The 17,826-nt window shown below is 34.8% G+C and overlaps 1 protein-coding gene across 1 annotated transcript in view; it reads left to right on the top strand.

Annotated features, from left to right (window-relative positions):
* greb1l (GREB1 like retinoic acid receptor coactivator) overlaps nucleotides 1-17,826 on the top strand; it is a 119,733-nt gene that overhangs the window by 87,907 nt on the left and 14,000 nt on the right. Inside the window, exons 16-23 of the mRNA XM_056472812.1 lie at nucleotides 84-281; nucleotides 1,542-1,722; nucleotides 1,810-1,999; nucleotides 5,682-5,818; nucleotides 8,162-8,501; nucleotides 8,575-8,690; nucleotides 11,402-11,652; nucleotides 16,373-16,905. Coding sequence (XP_056328787.1) covers nucleotides 84-281; nucleotides 1,542-1,722; nucleotides 1,810-1,999; nucleotides 5,682-5,818; nucleotides 8,162-8,501; nucleotides 8,575-8,690; nucleotides 11,402-11,652; nucleotides 16,373-16,905 — 1,946 coding nt within the window. The remainder of the gene's footprint in view (nucleotides 1-83; nucleotides 282-1,541; nucleotides 1,723-1,809; nucleotides 2,000-5,681; nucleotides 5,819-8,161; nucleotides 8,502-8,574; nucleotides 8,691-11,401; nucleotides 11,653-16,372; nucleotides 16,906-17,826) is intronic.

Below are 17,826 nucleotides of genomic sequence, written 5' to 3'. Positions count from 1 at the left end.
CCCATTTTTATTGCCTACAATCAAAAGGCTTAATTACCGTGATAAAACTTCATGCTAAAATAAACATTTGATATGTGTTACAGATCTGCTGAGTGATGACTTTCAGATACACCCTCCTCAGTTGAGCGTTGCACGAAGCCTTTTGTCACAGGTTTGTGCTATTGCTGACTCAGGGAGCCAGAGCTTAGATCTGGGCCGATTCTGCAAGGTAGACTTCCTGATTCTGGTGCCACCCTCTCATGTGCTGGTTCACCAAACAGTCCAACGAATACGACAATCAGGTACATCACCGCAGAAAAGAGGACAATACAAATTTAAAAGATTTTTTTTTTTTGCTTTAATGTCAAACCCACATTCAATACTAATCAATCATTGAAGGTTCTTGAATTTTTGGAATATCATAGAATTTTAAAGAGTCTATTCCAGACATTACAAAACAGGGAATTTTTATACTTTTTTATTTAACTCATGGAATATCAGAGATTTTTGTTCGTCGCTTAACATTTTAGTTTCCATTTATCAAAATGTAATTTTTATTTACTTTTTTATTGTTTGGTTTCACACTTGTTGTTATGGTTAAGCTATTTTTCATCATAAGACTTTAATACTAGGTTAGATTTAGGTTGCACAAAATTCAATGTCTAGCCAGCGTCTAAACACAACGTTATTTTGACGTCCAATAACGATGTCAAATTACGTTGATATTTGGTTGATTTTAGGTTGTGTTGGAAAGTGACCAAAATCCAACATCTGATAGATGTCATAGTGGTAACGTCCACACAGCGTCAAGATGTAACATGATTAGACGTTGATATTTGGTTGATTATGGTGAACGTTTGACATTGGCCTTACGTTGGGTTTTGGTTTCCAAACAAAATCCAACGTCCCCATGACGTTGGGTACGTTGGGGTACAACGTCATTATGATGTCATGTTGACGTCCTGTGCCTGCAGGCACTTTTACAATGTAGATTGAGTCAAAACAGCTTAACAAAGAAGTAGTTCTTGTAAATTGAAATTGCTTGAGTCCAGTTTTCAAGAGTTGAAGTTCAGTTCAGTGTAATCTAAATGTCATCTACATTTTACAATCCTTTTATGCTCATCAACTGGCAATCACATAATTCAAAGGCAGTCACCACACTGTACCTGCTAACTGAAGTTAACATGCCAGCAAAATATACATTTTGGGAGCTTTGGCTTCAAAGAATGGGTGTTAAAAGCAGACAACGAATAGTAGTTTACAAAACTACTATTAACTATCAAATGTGAAAGAGGGAGCCATGCAAACAGTGAGTACAGTATCTATTGTTGTGCTCATAGTTGCTGTTAAAGTTCTGCAGATATGATATTCAAGCTAAAACTAATATTATGCAAAGCGCAACAGCAACCTCTTTTCTCTTCATTATAGGTAAAATTGATCTTTTTATTCAGTAAAAGTAAGGGAAAAGTCATAAATTTAATATTTGACTTAGAGTGGCAACCCTGATCTTTAATACTATGATTTATTACAATAATATTACACATTGTTGTCCTCATGTCTAGGCGTCCTGATAGATCTAGGTATAGAGGACGTGTCATTAGCCATGCAGAAGTCTGACAAGTATGTGGTGCGTCTGGACACGGAGGTCCACACAAAAATGGAGGCCTTCATGAGGAAGGTCAAACAAAATCCTTATACACTCTTCGTCCTCATTCATGACAACTCGCACGTGGACCTGACAAGGTGAGACACACAGCTATGTGCTTTGTAGCAGGATTTGTCAGGAATATCTTGTGTTAACTTCTTGTCTTTATTCTCTTGGTCCATCAGTGCTCTTTCAGGGTCTGTTTGTCATGGGGAGCTGCAGGGATTGGCTGATCGTGTGGTGAACTGTCCAGAGGTTCTGGAAGCAATAAACCTATTGGTGCTGCAGGTCAGCTGCTTTCCGTTCACCCTGCAGAGCCGGCAGTCACGAATCAGTACCCAGAATGAAGTGCACTGGCCCAACACTGAGAACCAGGTGAGTTTCACTGACTACCAGAAGATTTAAAGGAGTATGTGGAGGATAGAAAAGACTTCAGATAGGTAGTGGTGTAAAGTAACAAATCACTGTAACTGAGTAGTTTTTCTCAAGAATTGTACCAAGTAGTTTTAAAATGTGTACCTTTTACTTTCCCTTGACTACATTTTTAGTTCAGTATTGGTACTTTTACTTCAATACTTTCCCTCAACCTGCAGTCACTACTTTGTTTTTTCTTGGCTATGGGGAATAGAAAAATCAGTCCTGTGATTCCTGTCCAAACAAATCACACAGAAGTAAAGAGGTAAATCGCATCATAATGAACTACCTCAAGACATAGACGATTTATAATTGTAGCAAACTGTAGAAGAGGACATCAAGAAGATGTCCAAAATCTTTACATGCAATGACCAAGAGACTGTTTCATTTACACACATCCAAAAATTACATGTAAATGCATAAGCTTTTTACAGCGTAATACTCACTATTCACTACTCTTGAGTACTTTTGAAAGGGATACTTTGAGTAATAGTACAACACATACTTTTACTCTACTTGTACTACATTTTAGGCAAGTAATTGTACTTTTACTTAAGTATGATTTTTCACTACTCTTTCCACCACTGCAGATAAGTGATGTGCGCTTATGTGATACGCATTGTGACTTTGCACATCAAAGTGTAATGAAAACAACCTTTTTCAGTTCAAGTCTACCTCAGATGTATTTTTATTTATTTATTTATTTATTTATTTATTTATTTATTTATTTATTTATTTATGTATTTATTTATTTATTATATTCATTTTGACCATTTTTTATTTTTACAATTGAATAACTGTTGAAATAAATCACATATCTATTATTCCCTGACTTTTACTAAATATGTGTATATTTCCTTCTAACATTGTTATTTTATTTAAATGACAAAACACAAAAAAGTTCTGATTATTTCAAGCTACTTTTCCCAGTGACTTTAAACATGCCAGCCTCTGTTGCTTAGCAATTTCCCGCTAACAAAAACACTTAATTTTCCACTGGCGTGTTTACTTCAGATATGTCTTTCAAATCAGCATATTCAGTCCCGCGAAAAAGCCTTCTCCTCTGCTTGTGAAAGTGAAAAGTGGTTTAATATAACTCAACTATACATTCATAGACTGTATTACCAAAAAGATTGTATTTTTAGCATCACGACTTAATTAAATATGATGACAGACATTCAAAGCTTCATTTTATATCTCAATAGAAGCTTTGTATGTAAATATGACGTCTTAAATCACTGCTATGGTATTTCTAGTAGTTACAGTTGAAGTCAGAATTATGAGCCCCACTTTGAATTTTTTTGTCTTCTTTTCATATTTTCCAAATGATGTTTAACAGAGCAAGGAAATTTTCCCTGTATGTCTGATCATTTTTTTTCTTCTGGAAAAAGTCTTATTTGTTTTATTTCGGCTAGAATAATAAATAATAAAATTTTTAAAAGCCATTTTAAGGTCAAAATTATTAGCTCCTTTAAGCTATATATATTTTTTGATTGTCTACAAAACAGACCATCGTTATACAATAACTTGCCTAATTACCCTATCCTGCCTAGTTAACCTAATTAACATAGTTCAGCCTTTAAATGTCACTTTAAGCTGTATAGAAGTATCTTGAAAAATATCTAGTCAAATATTATTTACTGTTATCAAGGCAAAGATAAAAGAAATCAGTTATTAAAAATTAGTTATTAAAACTATTATGTGTGAAAATGTGTTGAAAAACTCTTCTCTCCTTTAAACAGAAATTGGGGCAAAAAATAAACAGGGGGGGGGGGGTAATAATTCAGGGGGGCTGATAATTCTGTCTTCAACTGTACATAATTCTGGTAGTTGCAGTGTTCAATCGGCATGGAAAGCTCTTGTATAGGCGAATCTATACAAGAGGGTGTGAAGGGAAGAGCAGGAGAAAGGGAGGGGTTAGCAACCATCATCTGTAAGTAGCCCACTAACTAAAAATCATAGATAATATGTGAGGAAATGCACCATTTTATATTTAAAGTGTGCTTATTTTAAAGTTTAGACACAAACATACCTAGCTTTGAGAGTCCAAAAAGTCCTGGGGCACTATAGCATTTGAAAGTTTGTTTGCCAGCATTTGAATGCCGTTTCAATTTGCTTGCAATCATCTGAAAAATGCAGCTTTTAAACACTCCAGTGTTCGTGTGAACTCTCTTGTAAAACGGTGATCATTACAGCAAATCACAGGCATGTTTGTCGAGAATGTGAATGGCAAATCAGCAGGGTTCAATAATTCATGGGGGAAATGCTATTATCATAATTTTTAAATTTGAGTAGACTTGTAAATTTTGAAGATCCATAATGAACACCTACTTTGCGGTCACAGCTTGAGCGAATAACTCAGAAAACAGCTTTTTTTGTAGGATAAAAAACTTGTGAATAATATATAGAGATATTGACACATCATTGAAGTAACTACATCACCACAAATCTGCGTTGTTTTTTGTTTTTTATTAGTACTTTTAAAAATAGATATATTGTAAAGTATGCAGATGATACCGCTTTGGGGAGCCTTTTAAATGAAGAGGAGGAAGAACACGGCCCTGTTCTTCTTTTTAGACTGGTGTAAAAATTCAAACCTTCTCCTAAACATTCCTAAAACTAAGGAGATGGTTCTTGATTTTAGAGAGAGAGCACAAAGCAAAACTCATCCCGCATTAATTAATGGGGAGCAAATTCAGTTAGTAACAAACTAAAAATATTTGGGTGTGATGTTGGACAATAAACTTAAGTGGGATGTACGGACTGACTGTGTAAGGAACTGAGAATGTACTTCCTAAGGAAATGACTGTCTTTTAATGTTGACAACACATTGTTGATCGTGTTTTATAGTGCTTTTATTGAAAGTATTGCAACATTTTGTGTAATCTGTTGGTATGGAAATGCTTCTGAGGCCCAGAAGAGGTCACTGGGGAATGTGGTAACAACAGCAAGTAAGTTGTTGGGAATAAAACTAAAGATTATTGATAGTATATACAAAGAAACAATATAAAATAAGGTTATCATGATTATCACTGATGAGAGACATCCTTTATCAAACACCTTCCAATTGTTACCATCAGGTCGTCGATATTGTGTTCCCAGGTGTGTAAGAAATAGGAAAAAATTATCATTTATACCCCAGCCAATTAAGTTTTTAAATTCCTCCTCCCTCAGTAGCAGTTGATGGCTAGTAGACTGGATTTTTATTTAGAGTAGGAGTACCATGTTTTTAAATGATTTATTTTTATATATGCCAAATGTGTGTTTGTGGACTATCCTGTCGCAAAACGCGGCGAAAAGTCCTATCATGACGGTAATGGTTCGATTAAGTTGTTTACATGTCTGTACTGCACTTCAATAACGTGATTGAAGTCTGCATACTCCATACGTCTTAATTCGATTTCTCTTCAGTTCGATTATGACCTTAATCTGAATAAATTAATAAAAAATTGCTGTTTACATGGCCGACTCTTAATCAGAGTATTGTCATAATCGCATTACAATCAAATTATTGGTGTCCATGTAAATGTAGTCATTGTCTTAATTGATGTTCAACACACATAAATCTGCTAAAATCTCAGAAAATGTAGTCCAGGGTTTCATGACCCTTAAAAATGACGATGCCACTTTTTGCATGTAAAAGCAGGGTGAAGCTTCTCCTAAAGACCTGATCTACTTTGGACTGAAGGACTACAGCAAGTCTCTGCAGTGGGGAGTGGCGAGTCCAATTCTGCGATGTGATGACGCCTTTGAGCGGATGGTTAAAACCCTGTTGGAGAGGTAAGTCTATTCATATTTACATAGTTTAGAATGTACTTCACATAGTTTTAGAATGCACTTCATAGTTTTAGAATGTATTTCACATAGTTTTAGAATATACTTCACATAGATTTAGAATGTACTTCTAAAAAAAACTAACGCAAAGAAAATGTAAAAGCGTTGTTTTTGTTGCTCTGTTCAGTTCTGAAATTCTGTCTGCATCTGTGGATTTAAAGTAATGTAATTTAATGATTGTTGGTTTTAATGACCATACTGTCATAGTATCATTTATCGATGATAGTTCACCCAAAAATGTACATTTTGTCATCATTTACTCACTGTTTACTTGTTCCAAACCAGTTAGAGTTTTTATTTTGTTGAACACAAAATAAGTTGTTTTGAAACATGTTGGAACCCGGTAACTGCTGACTTCTATAGTAATTGTTTGCCCTTCCTGTCAGTTTCCTATATGTTTTCATCCACTCTGGGGTGATTTTGTGTCTTAATTTGGCCATTACTTTTTCTGTTTCAGCTAGCAGAATGATTTTTGTGACAAATCTTATTTTGACATATATTTTGAGAAAATGCTTTGGATAAAAAAATCAACAATACACTCTGGGCAAATTTACTACCATTTAGTTATGTTAGGGATGAAAACATCCACTGAATTAAACTGCTGAAAAATTCATCAGATACTTTTTTTATTTTTTTGTTTTTGCATAAATCTGTTAATCAACCTCAGTCCTAATCAAATCTACTAAATTGTTAGTTGTACATGATTTTAACTCTTTAATTTTCAAGTTCACAAATGATTTGGTGAAAAAATACACAAAATAACATATTTTCAATATAAAAAGTAGTTGTTTTTTAAACATTTTATCAAAGTCTTGAACATGTGAAACAACATTGCCTTTGATGCATTGTTTTCGATTGATTTAAATTTTTTTCTCCCTAATTTACTGTTGGTGGCTGTTTTTGCCCCATTGCATTATAACCCAATTCTTTTGATTACAAAACCATGACACCATATAATCATGCATTTTTGATTGTTATTGGTTTTCCCGGTTGGGAAAAGGTGTAATTTGTAATTTTTACTGTTGATCATCAGTTCGCACCAATAACCCTTTAGATAGGCCTGTGCAAAAAAATCGTAGTTTCTGAATTTTATATGGAGTATAACAGCAAATTACAGTGTGTGTGTCTGTGAGAGTGTAAGAGTAACCTTTACGCACTTATCTTGATGCAATCAAAATATGCATCTCAGCTCTCTACATGGAGTAAATAAAAACAAGAACTGTGCATTTATGCACCATCAAATGTGTTTATAATGGAAGTAACAACTAACAATGCAGCAAAGCTGGTGTTGTTATTAATCGTTCACATGTCCAAAACTGTGATAAAAGGGGAAAACTCCAATCCACAATTACTTTTTTATTGAAAAAGCATTATTTTGAGTGTTTTTTCACCAAATCTTTGACATCATTTGTAAACTTGCCAATTAAAGAGTTAAAATCCTAATATATATATATATATATATATATATATATATATATATATATATATATTTTTTTTTTTTTTTTTTTTTTACATTTTATAATGTAGCCTACTTATTACAGTAAAAAAACTAAAATCTGATTTATAGTTTTAAAAAATGATTAATTTACATTTAATTTCTTTTTTGCAGCTCAGCAATAAAACAAACAAAAAAGGTTATGTTAAATTAGAAATGACCATTTCTGTTAAAGGCAAATCATTCTCAGATGGGATGGTGGGCCAAATCAAAGGTTACAATAGGCCAACTTTGGCTCATCGGCCCTACTTTGGGCATCTCTGACTTAGAGTTTTATTTTGGATTTATCTTTTATTGTTACAATAAAGTAGAGTTTTATTTGGACCAACCTAAAAAATACTGTAATTTGTTACAGCTAAATTTATCATTTTTTCTCAAATGATAGTTTTGACTTTGTTGAAACTGAAAAATCTAACTTAATACTAATCAAAATATTTATTCTGCCAAAGGAACATTCACTCAAATGTAAAATGTTGTTTTAATAGACCATGAATTAATTCATTTGGAAAATATCATAAAATAAGTAAAGTTGTACTTTTTGACGAACCTAAATACATGTGATGTTGGGCTATTGCTAGTTATTTCATCTTCAAGATCTGAGGTAAACTATTTGCTGGCGTTTTAATATGCCTATAAATGTCACGCTAGATGGTAATCAAACTCACATTTAAGATATTAAAACTAAGTAGCAGTGTATTTTTTCATATGACATGAAAAAATGATGTGATGTGAAAATCAAATGTCTCTGTCTGTCAGTATACTGTATCTCACTCATGAAACCTTGCTGATTTTAGGCACCCACATTTGCACAGTATGGTGATCCGCAGCTACCTGTTGATCCAGCAGTACACAGAGGCTCTGATGGCCCTCACAGCGGCCCCTTCTCTGCGAGATCACGTGACCCCTCAGACACTCGCCATGGTGGAGGATCTGCTGAGTGTGCCAGGCCGCAGCAAGCACGGGTGTGGACACATGCTGCTGGTGCGTGTGCCTTCACTGCAGCTGGCACGACTGGCACAGGAGCGGCTGGAGGAGGCCCGGGACAAGCTGGGACTGCAGTATCGCTTTGCTGTGCTGCTGGGAAGCCCTGCTGCGGAGATCAGCCTGCCAGTGCACTTCTGTGCTCGTCTGCGGGTAAGAATCTGATCCTTATACATCTGCTCTTATCATGAGAATAGACTTGGAATAAGAAAACTGTGTATTTTAGGCTTGGAGGGGCTGTAAAAATGAGGAGTGGGTCCCACATACATATGAAGATCTGGAAGGACTTCCATGCATTGTCATTCTCACTGGAAAAGATCCTCTTGGAGAAACCTTCCCGAGGTACTTCATACCAACTGTGTGATGTTATCCTTTATGTGTATATAAGTATTTTTAGAAAGCCCTGTTAGTAGACAGGGTATATATATATTTATATATTTATATTTATGCAGTGCATCCGGAAAGTATTCATAGCACTTCACTTTTTCTACGTTTTTTTATGAAACAGCCTTATTTCAAAATGGATTAAATTCATTTATTTCTCAATATTCTACACACAATACCCAATAATGACAATGTGAAAAAAGATTTTGCGAAATTGTTGCAAATTTATTAAGAATAAAAAAACAGAAAAATCACATGTACATAAGTATTCACAGCCTTTGCTGTGAAGCTCTAAATTGAGCTCAGGTACATTCTGTTTCCACTGATCATTCCTGAGATGTTTCAGCAGCTTAATTGGAGTTCACCTGTGGTCAATTCAGTTAATTGGACATGATTTGTAAAGGCATACACCTGTCTATATAAGGTCCCAGGGTTGACAGTGCATGTCAAAGCACAAACCAAGTATGAAGACAAAGGAATTGTCTGTAGACCTCCGAGACAGGATTGTCTCGAGGCACAAGGCTAGGGAAGGTTACAGAAAAATTTCTGCTGCTCTAAAAATTTCCCAATAAGCACAGTGGCCTCCATCATCTGTAAGTGATCAGGGGAGAAGGGCCTTAGTCAGGGAGGTGATCAGTAACCCAACTCCAGCGTTCTTCTGTGGACAGAGGAGAACCTTACAGAAGGACAACCATCTGTGCAGCAATCCACCAATCAGGCCTGTATAGTAGAGTGGCCAGAAGGAAGCCACTCTCTGCCTGGAACTTACCAAAAGGCATCTGAAGGACTCTGAAAAACTATCTGAAGACTATAAAAAACTAAATTCGCTGGTCTGATGTGACTAAAATTGAACTCTTTGGAGTTAACTTCAGGCGTTACTTTTGGAGAAAACCAGGCACCACTCATCACCAGGTTAGTACCATCCCTACAGTGAAGCATGGTGGTGGCAGCATCATGCTGTGGGGATGTTTTTCAGCAGCAGCAATTGGAGGACTAGTCAGGATAGAGGGAAAGATGAATGCAGCAATGTACAGAGACATCCTGAATGAAAACCTGCTTTAGAGTGCTCTTGACCTCAGACTGGGTAAACGGTTCATCTTCCAGCCGGACAATGACCCAAAGCACACCTGCAAAATATCAATGGAGTGGCTTCACAACAACTCGGTAAATGTCCTTGAGTGGCCCAGCCAGAGCTCAGACCTAAATCCTATTGAACATTCCTGGAGAGATCTGAAAATGGCTGTACAATGTCACTTCCCATCCAACATGATGGAGTTTGAGAGGTACTACAACGAGGAATGGGCAAAAAGTTCCAAAGACAGATGTTCCAAGCTTGTGGCATCATATTCAAAAAGACTTGATGCTGTAAGTGCTGCCAAAGGTGCATCAACAAAGTATTGAGCAAAGGCTGTGAATACTTCTGTACATGTGATTTTTCAGGTTTTTTATTTTTAATAAATTTGCAACAGTTTAAAAAATATTTTTTCACATTGTCATTATGGGGTATTGTGTGTAGAATGTTGAGGACATAATTTAATCCATTTTGGAATAAGGTTGTAACATAAAAAAATGTGAAAAAACTGAAGTACTATGAATACTTTCCGGATGCACTGTATATATATATTCTAAAATTTCTAAAGAAAATACGAATGCGAAAAAAAATTAATCTATCAAAACAGTAAATTTTGGAATATGTTACAACAAAAGACAGTTATTGTAAATTGGAATATAATATTTCACAATATTATTACTGTATTTTTGATCAAATAAATGCAGCCTTTCTGAAAAAAAAGAGGGAAAAAATAAAATATTTGAACTGCACTCTGTAAATATGTATATGTTTTATTTATTCATTAAATAAATGTAAATAGGTGCAATTTAATAAGGCCAATTCAAGCTAATAAAAATTAGCTACAAAATTAAAAAATTTATATTTAATATGAATACTTTTATTATATTTTTGATAGACTCTTTGTGTATCATGTTTTTACATTTGTAGATTTATAATGTAAAAAAAACGTTTTGTTCTAAAAGTTATATATGATTGATTTACAGTGTAGCTGTTTCTTTAGGTTTAAGTCAGATAGATAGTTGAAATATAAGACATATATTTACCATGTGACATCACAGTAATCTAGATCAGGGTATAATGTAATCACCCCAAGATTGCAATCCAATAGAAAAAAAATGGAAAGGCTGCTATTTAAATTTCTATTTTTTTTTCAGTAGGTTATGGAAAAAAATTCTAATGGTTTAATAAAATTAATTAGATTTTTGGAAATCACCAAGCTTCATTGTCCTGCGACCCCGACCCCCATTTTGGGAACCACTGATCTAGATCAATAAAAAAGCTGCACAGCACATGTAAGTATTTTGATGGACTTTTCTTGCATCTTAAAAAAGAGCACCACCTTATGGCTACTACAGTTGTTACAGCAAAAATAAACAGTTATTTAGATTAAAAGTTTATAGGCAGACTTTCAGGATGTTTTAGAACTTCTCATGCAGTAGCATTTACTGTCCTGTAGTTTTGTTTCAACACATTTTTGGCACACTGGAGATTATCATCCTATAAGGTTCTACTGCATAAACTAAAATCCCAAAAACTTTTTGACTTTAAAATAATAACATGAAAACTACTAAACATGTTTATTTTCATATTTGTATAGGTCACTAAAGTACTGTGATTTGCGGCTGATTGACTCCAGCTACCTGACTCGAACAGCGCTGGAACAAGAAGTGGGTTTGGCCTGTTCATATGTAACACATAGAGTAATACCTAAGACCAAAATGGCTACGAGCAGAGAAGAGAGACCGAGAGAAGGTGAAAGGAGCTCTGGAGAAACAGCAGAACATGACGATCTCCACATGGAGCTGGAAAGACCACCCAGCAATGCCAGTGCTGCTACTAGGACCTCCGGTGAGTGACACTGGACTCAAGGGTCCTGTTCACAATGTACAATTTCAGGAGTGACAACTGCATTTGAATATAGGACAGAATTATTTAAGATATGGTCACACTTTCTTTTGATGGTCCATTTGTTGAAATTATTGCAACTCCATTTGCAACTAATTCTCATTAGAGCTTAGAGCCCCGCCGCCACTAGGGGGCCCCCAAAACCCGCTGGTGGTGCAAATCGTTTTTATTTGCATTTGACAAATTACCTTCATTGACAGTGTTTTAGGACTTAAATATTTAGACATTTTCACTAAAAAGAAAAAAAATCCACAATTTTATTTAAGTTGAAATTGTTTTTGTGTGAAGGTCATGTGATCAACAGGAAGCTTGCAGCATCTCATTTCTCATATGCGTTCTGTGTTCAAGTTTGTGCCTTCAAGGTAACGTGCAGGATCGACCGGTCACCACAAGAATGCAAATCCTTTGCTTCATTGCCTGCTCTGTTAGATACCAGATTTACTTTGGAAATTGGACTGCGAAAATGAAACAAAACTAACGTTATTCTTCAGGCCTAGAAAAACTGAGGGGAAAAATTATATCATCAATCTATATGATATAATGAAATCATAATCTAATAGCACATTTATCAAAAATTGGCAATTGCATATTAATAAACAAAGTTTACTTATATAAAATATTTTGTTTTCTCCTGGTTTTACAGACACATTTTTTTAATGAATTTTGCTGAAATGCAATAGTACTAAAGTGTCTTTCACTGACATATTTTGCACACCGGAAATATTATTCCCAATTGAATTAATTATAGTAATATAAGCTCTGGACCCTGCATCTTAAATGTAAGGAACAGGGAAGGTTACTGAAGGGAATAATAAAGTTTGTGTTTGGGTATTAACATTAACCCGGTATTTGTTGCTTCCCTTTTTCTTATATGTTATTTATATTAATATGTTTTGCATATTTACTTTATATTATTTGCTTATTGATTTTTATTATTTATAGATCAATTTTTGAATTTATGTTAATTGTTTTGTGAGCTCAGTATGTATATTTTATTTCTAAGTAATGCATTTTCACTTTTGGCTTATCTTTGTTTAGTGTCATTTCATTGCAGGGTTTTTGCTTTTGGAATTAATAAAAAAAAACTCAACCTAGAATCTTTAGCTATAGAATCTTCAATCTGTTTGCTAAATTAATAGAATATGTTTTAAACACACCAGAAGTACGCAAAGTAGGAATCAATGGTCCCTTTATTAAAAATTGTTTAATTCTACATTTTTTCATACATAGTTGACAGAAACAGTGCTTTTTTAAAATGTCCAAATCATTGTAGTTATTAAGTAGTTATTAAGTTATTAACATCGAGTTATTAAGTAGAAGAAATCAGGCTTTACTTTTCTGTTTCATTGATTGTATTTAATAAGCAATATAATCATTGTGGGCCGGTTTGCAATGGCAATACTCTACTATTTGGAGCAAGGTAGGGCCCCAGATTTATTGTGCTTAGGGCCCCCAAATGTAAAGGGCTGGCCCTTGGTTAGGGTTAGGGTTATTGTAAGTTGACATGTACTTGCAAAGTTTCTAATAGTCAGTTAAATGTCTGTTGAAGGAGCAGTATTAACAGATATTAAGCAGACAGTCTACTAATACTCAAATGGACCATAAAAATAAAGTGTTACCTAAGATATTAATCAGCAAAGAACATGTACTCATTAAAACCATGGTAACCATAGCAATGTACTTTAGAGTCACCTACTTGATCTCCACCATTTGTAACCAATTTTCTGTCATTTTAAGTAAATGACTGTGAACAGATGAAAAAAAAGCTCTTTACTTTTCAGCATTTCCTAGTGTTTTCCAAAAGTTTCTCATGCACATTTAAATGTCTAAAATGCTGACCTGGTTCTGACCTGTTCATCAGTATCGTTTTTATCATGATTCGCCACCAGACAATAATTAATCAAGTAAACATTCTGTCTTAATTGAAGAAATGCAACCTATCACTTGTGCAAACTGAGATTAATGTTTAACAACACTGTTAAAGTGGAGAGCAAGCAAAACAATAGTGCTTCAACATCATCCACCATCTTGATTTGAGCCGAATGGGATTGCTTCACATGACTAAAAATGCACATTTGTTTTCCTAAGCTCATATTCTACTGGCTTTCTTGAACACAAATGGCATCTCGGTGTGGATGCAAGGGCAAAATAAAAAGAAAAGAAGAAAATGTATTTGCTTGGACAAGGCTCTAGTCCACCACATATCCAGAAGAGAGACGAATCTATGACATGTGTTTGAATATATTGTTATGATGAAAGATGCCACATTTATGATGTGAATAAATTACATTTAAGAGAGTACTCTAATGAATGTAAATCAATGTTGGGCTTTAGGCAAACATTCCATCAAAACTTTTTGAACGAATCAGCAAAACGTTTTATGCACGCCATGATTTTTTTTCATGCTACGTATTGTCTTAGTTGGTCACACACTAGTAAAACAGTTTTAAAATCAGTCGAATCACTTTATAAACAGACAGTTAAAGTATTTGACCAGAAGACTATCAGGTATCATCATTGTTATATAACACACCAGCATTATTTATTGAGCTTTGATAATCTGAAATATTTGGCTGATGCTTGTATGATTTTTAAAATTTTAAATGGATATGCTCCACCTCCATTATGTGAGTTTGTGACACACAAGAATAATAATGGTCGAGCAACACAATCTATTACTAGAGAAGATTAATAGAGATATGCTGTGCAGTTTAGACATACAACTTTTGCACGGTCAGTCTTCTCAGTTAGAGCCAGTCATTTCTTGAACACACTTCCTATTGATCCTAAATCAATTATTACAAATTATTCAACATTTAAATACAAGTTAAAGAATGGCTAAAAGCAAATCAAGTTTGTAATCAAATGTAATTCTTTTCCCTAACCTTTTATGAAATTCTTATTAAATGTGATATCCTTTTGTTGTATGTAACTTTACTGTTATTGTATGTGTGATGATGTGTTTTTTAATTTTAGGTTCTGGCAGGGGCAACAGATGAAAATTACACTTGTAGCTAACTCTGGCTTATTTACAGTTTTACTGTTGATTAATGAGCATTGTCCCTGTTAAATAAATACATTTCAAATTTCAAATTTTATTTTGTAGTATAGTATAGTATAGTATAGTATAGTATAGTATAGTATAGTATAGTATAGTATAGTATAGTGTATTATAGTAACCTTCCTTTCGGCAGGCCCTTCAGGTTCCCCCGGACAAAAACCAGCAGACTTAGGAACCACTGTACATATACATTTGTAATAATGTTCATATCTATTTACATACCCTGATTATTAATAGCAACCTCTACATATATGCTTCTATTGTAAATCTCTGTTCATAGTTAATACAACCTGTATATAGTGTTCATAGTACATCCATCTGTAAATATCCCCATAGTTTTTATAATTGCACTTTACAACATATACCTTTATCCTGCACTTGCTGCTTTTGCACTCCTGGTTAGGCCTAAACTGCATTATGTTGCCTTGTACATGTGCTGGATAGTTTTTATTTAATACCTTAATTAAATAAAGAAACCAGAATGCTCTCTTGGCTATATTTCTTAGCTAGAGTTTAGTTTACAAACGACCATCTTTTGTAAAGTTGTTCAAGGAATAAATCAGATTCATACTTTACCACACAAGGTAACTTGATGGGTTCTGCAAACTCCAGTGAAGAAAATTAATAAAGCACACTTGTTTTAATAAAATAAAATCCAGTGAAAAAGATAAATAAACAAAATACAAAAACAAAATCCTTTACTTTATCCTCTGTTGAGGATAAAGGGCCTACGACATTCAGTATAGAAAAGTCAGAAAGCGCAGCGCTGGTCTGTACACTCTAGCCTTTTATACCCTTCATGCATAGATACAAAAGCTACTTCTAGGATAGCATTTAGACAGTTTTTAGAAAGAGCTTATAGATAATTCATTAGTCATGTTTGTCAACTGAACAGTGAGTTCATCTCTCGGGCAACATGACAAACATAAATCAACATTTAGGCAGTTTTAGAGTCATCCATTTCAAAGTTATGTTTGTCAACTGAACAGTGATTTCATCTCTTTGCGGTAAAGTTCCCATATTTCTTCCAGACAGTCCGCTTGTCTTTCATGCTTTCTGTCGAAGGCGCCTCTCCTTCCTCTTACGCTTCGTCTCATAGCTAATAAGTGTTTTCTTAAGCATATGACATCTGAATACATAAGTGAAGCTTTGTGTCGTTTACAATTAATGTCAGTAAACCAACCAGAAATCACAGTAATGACCATAAAGTTGAATTTATTGTATAATATAGTATAGGTATGGTATTTTGGTATGGTATTTTAACAACTAGTAGCTAATATAATATGACAATGTATGTAAATGTGTAATTTGCCTATATGTTACTTGTAAAATGCTAAAAAAGTTTGAAAATGCACCTGAAAAAAAATTCCAAATGTTCATAAGTTTGACTTTGAAAAATGTGTAAGAACCTAGAAACAAAAAAACTGATTATAAAACTAATCCTTTAAATTACAATTTGTTTCGAAAACAATAAATCATTAAACATCAAATAATCCAAATGTAGCTGCAGTATGAAGTGAAGTCATTAGTGAACCAGATTGTTGTCTTGTGTGATCACATGATCTAAAATAATTCACTACAATATATTCTCTTCTCTGTCAGGCTCCACCACAGAAAATGGCGTCAGTTCTTCAAGTATACTTGATAAGCCGCCCTCGCAGAGTGACCCATCCGGAAGCAGGACTATGATGGATTCTTGCTCCTCTCCTGTCCGCTTCAAGCAAGAGTGCGACTCTCAGGCTCCCTCATTCTCCGGCACATCCTCGTTCTCCTCTGCTTCCTCCTCCTCTTCTTCTTCCTCCTCTCCGGCAGCTCAGAGACCGAGTCAGTCTACACAGGCTCCACGTGAATGTAACAGGACGCAGGTCTTTCCCCGGACAGTGGTGCTGTCCCGGGCCGCATATACCCTGCTGGCTCCTGAGACTCTGGGTCATCCCAGTTCTGCCTCTCTGCTGCCCCATGCAGATGTGTCGTGGAGCAGTCCGCTCAGACCGCCGGTTCCTCATGGCCTTGGTGGAGCAGAGCAGTCCCTGTACTATCGTCAATGGACCACAGCCAGACAACACCACGCTGATTATGAAGGCCCAGCGCCCCATCCCCACCCAAGAAGACTGCTGCTGAGCGGCCCGCCACAGGTGAGGAGTTGCTTAAAAAAAATCATGATCTATTTCTGTTTATTGGATTGTGTGTGTTAATGCAAAGCATCACTGTTATTCGTGATATTTTGACAATAAAGGGATCAAAAAACAGGAAAGATATATAAAGTATTTATTATTATTGTATAATAGTTATAAAATAAGTGATAAAAGTAAATGGAAAAAATACAACAAATATATAAAAAATGTTTTGAATATTAATCTATATAAAATTGGTCAAATGAACAAGATACATTGTTTACTAATGTACAAACTTTTTTGTTTAAATATGCAGAATGCATCATGTAAATGCACAAAAATATTTAAAATTGAAATATTAAAAAAAAAACTTAAAAATATAGGATACTCTGTTTTTGGATACACTTTTACCATAAAATAAAAAAAATAAAATGAACAAAAATATTTAACATTTTTAATACACATTGCACGTAACTATATTATTGTATCAACAAAGTTGAAGATCCACATGCAGTTTGTTTAGGAGAATTGTCAGGCAGGCAATGGTCAAATCAGTTACAAAGAGGGATGGGTGACGTAAAACTGACGTTTCGTCACAGTGTCGAGATCCTGAAGGCCAAGTGTTTCGAAACACTGCACCGAAGCATGATCCCAGGTCACGTGACAAAGGTGAATCGAAACACACAGGTCACATGACTAAAGTGTTTCGAAACACCGGGTCATGTGACTAAAACTTTGGAGACCTCGCTGTATTTTAATAACGTTACTGTTTTATGACCAAAACAAGACATATTTATTGACAAAGTGTTCATTCGGATGTCAGACCAATGTTAAAACAAAAAACGTTACAAGAACAGAATATTTTAAACTAACAGCTATAGCTGCATCATCCTGGATTCAAATTCATTATCTCTGAATGCTAGTCAGGAACTCTCACCGCTT

This window comes from Danio aesculapii, chromosome 2 (genome assembly GCF_903798145.1).
Source record: "Danio aesculapii chromosome 2, fDanAes4.1, whole genome shotgun sequence".
NCBI lineage: Eukaryota > Metazoa > Chordata > Actinopteri > Cypriniformes > Danionidae > Danio > Danio aesculapii.
This window is presented reverse-complemented; position numbering and strand designations above follow the sequence as displayed.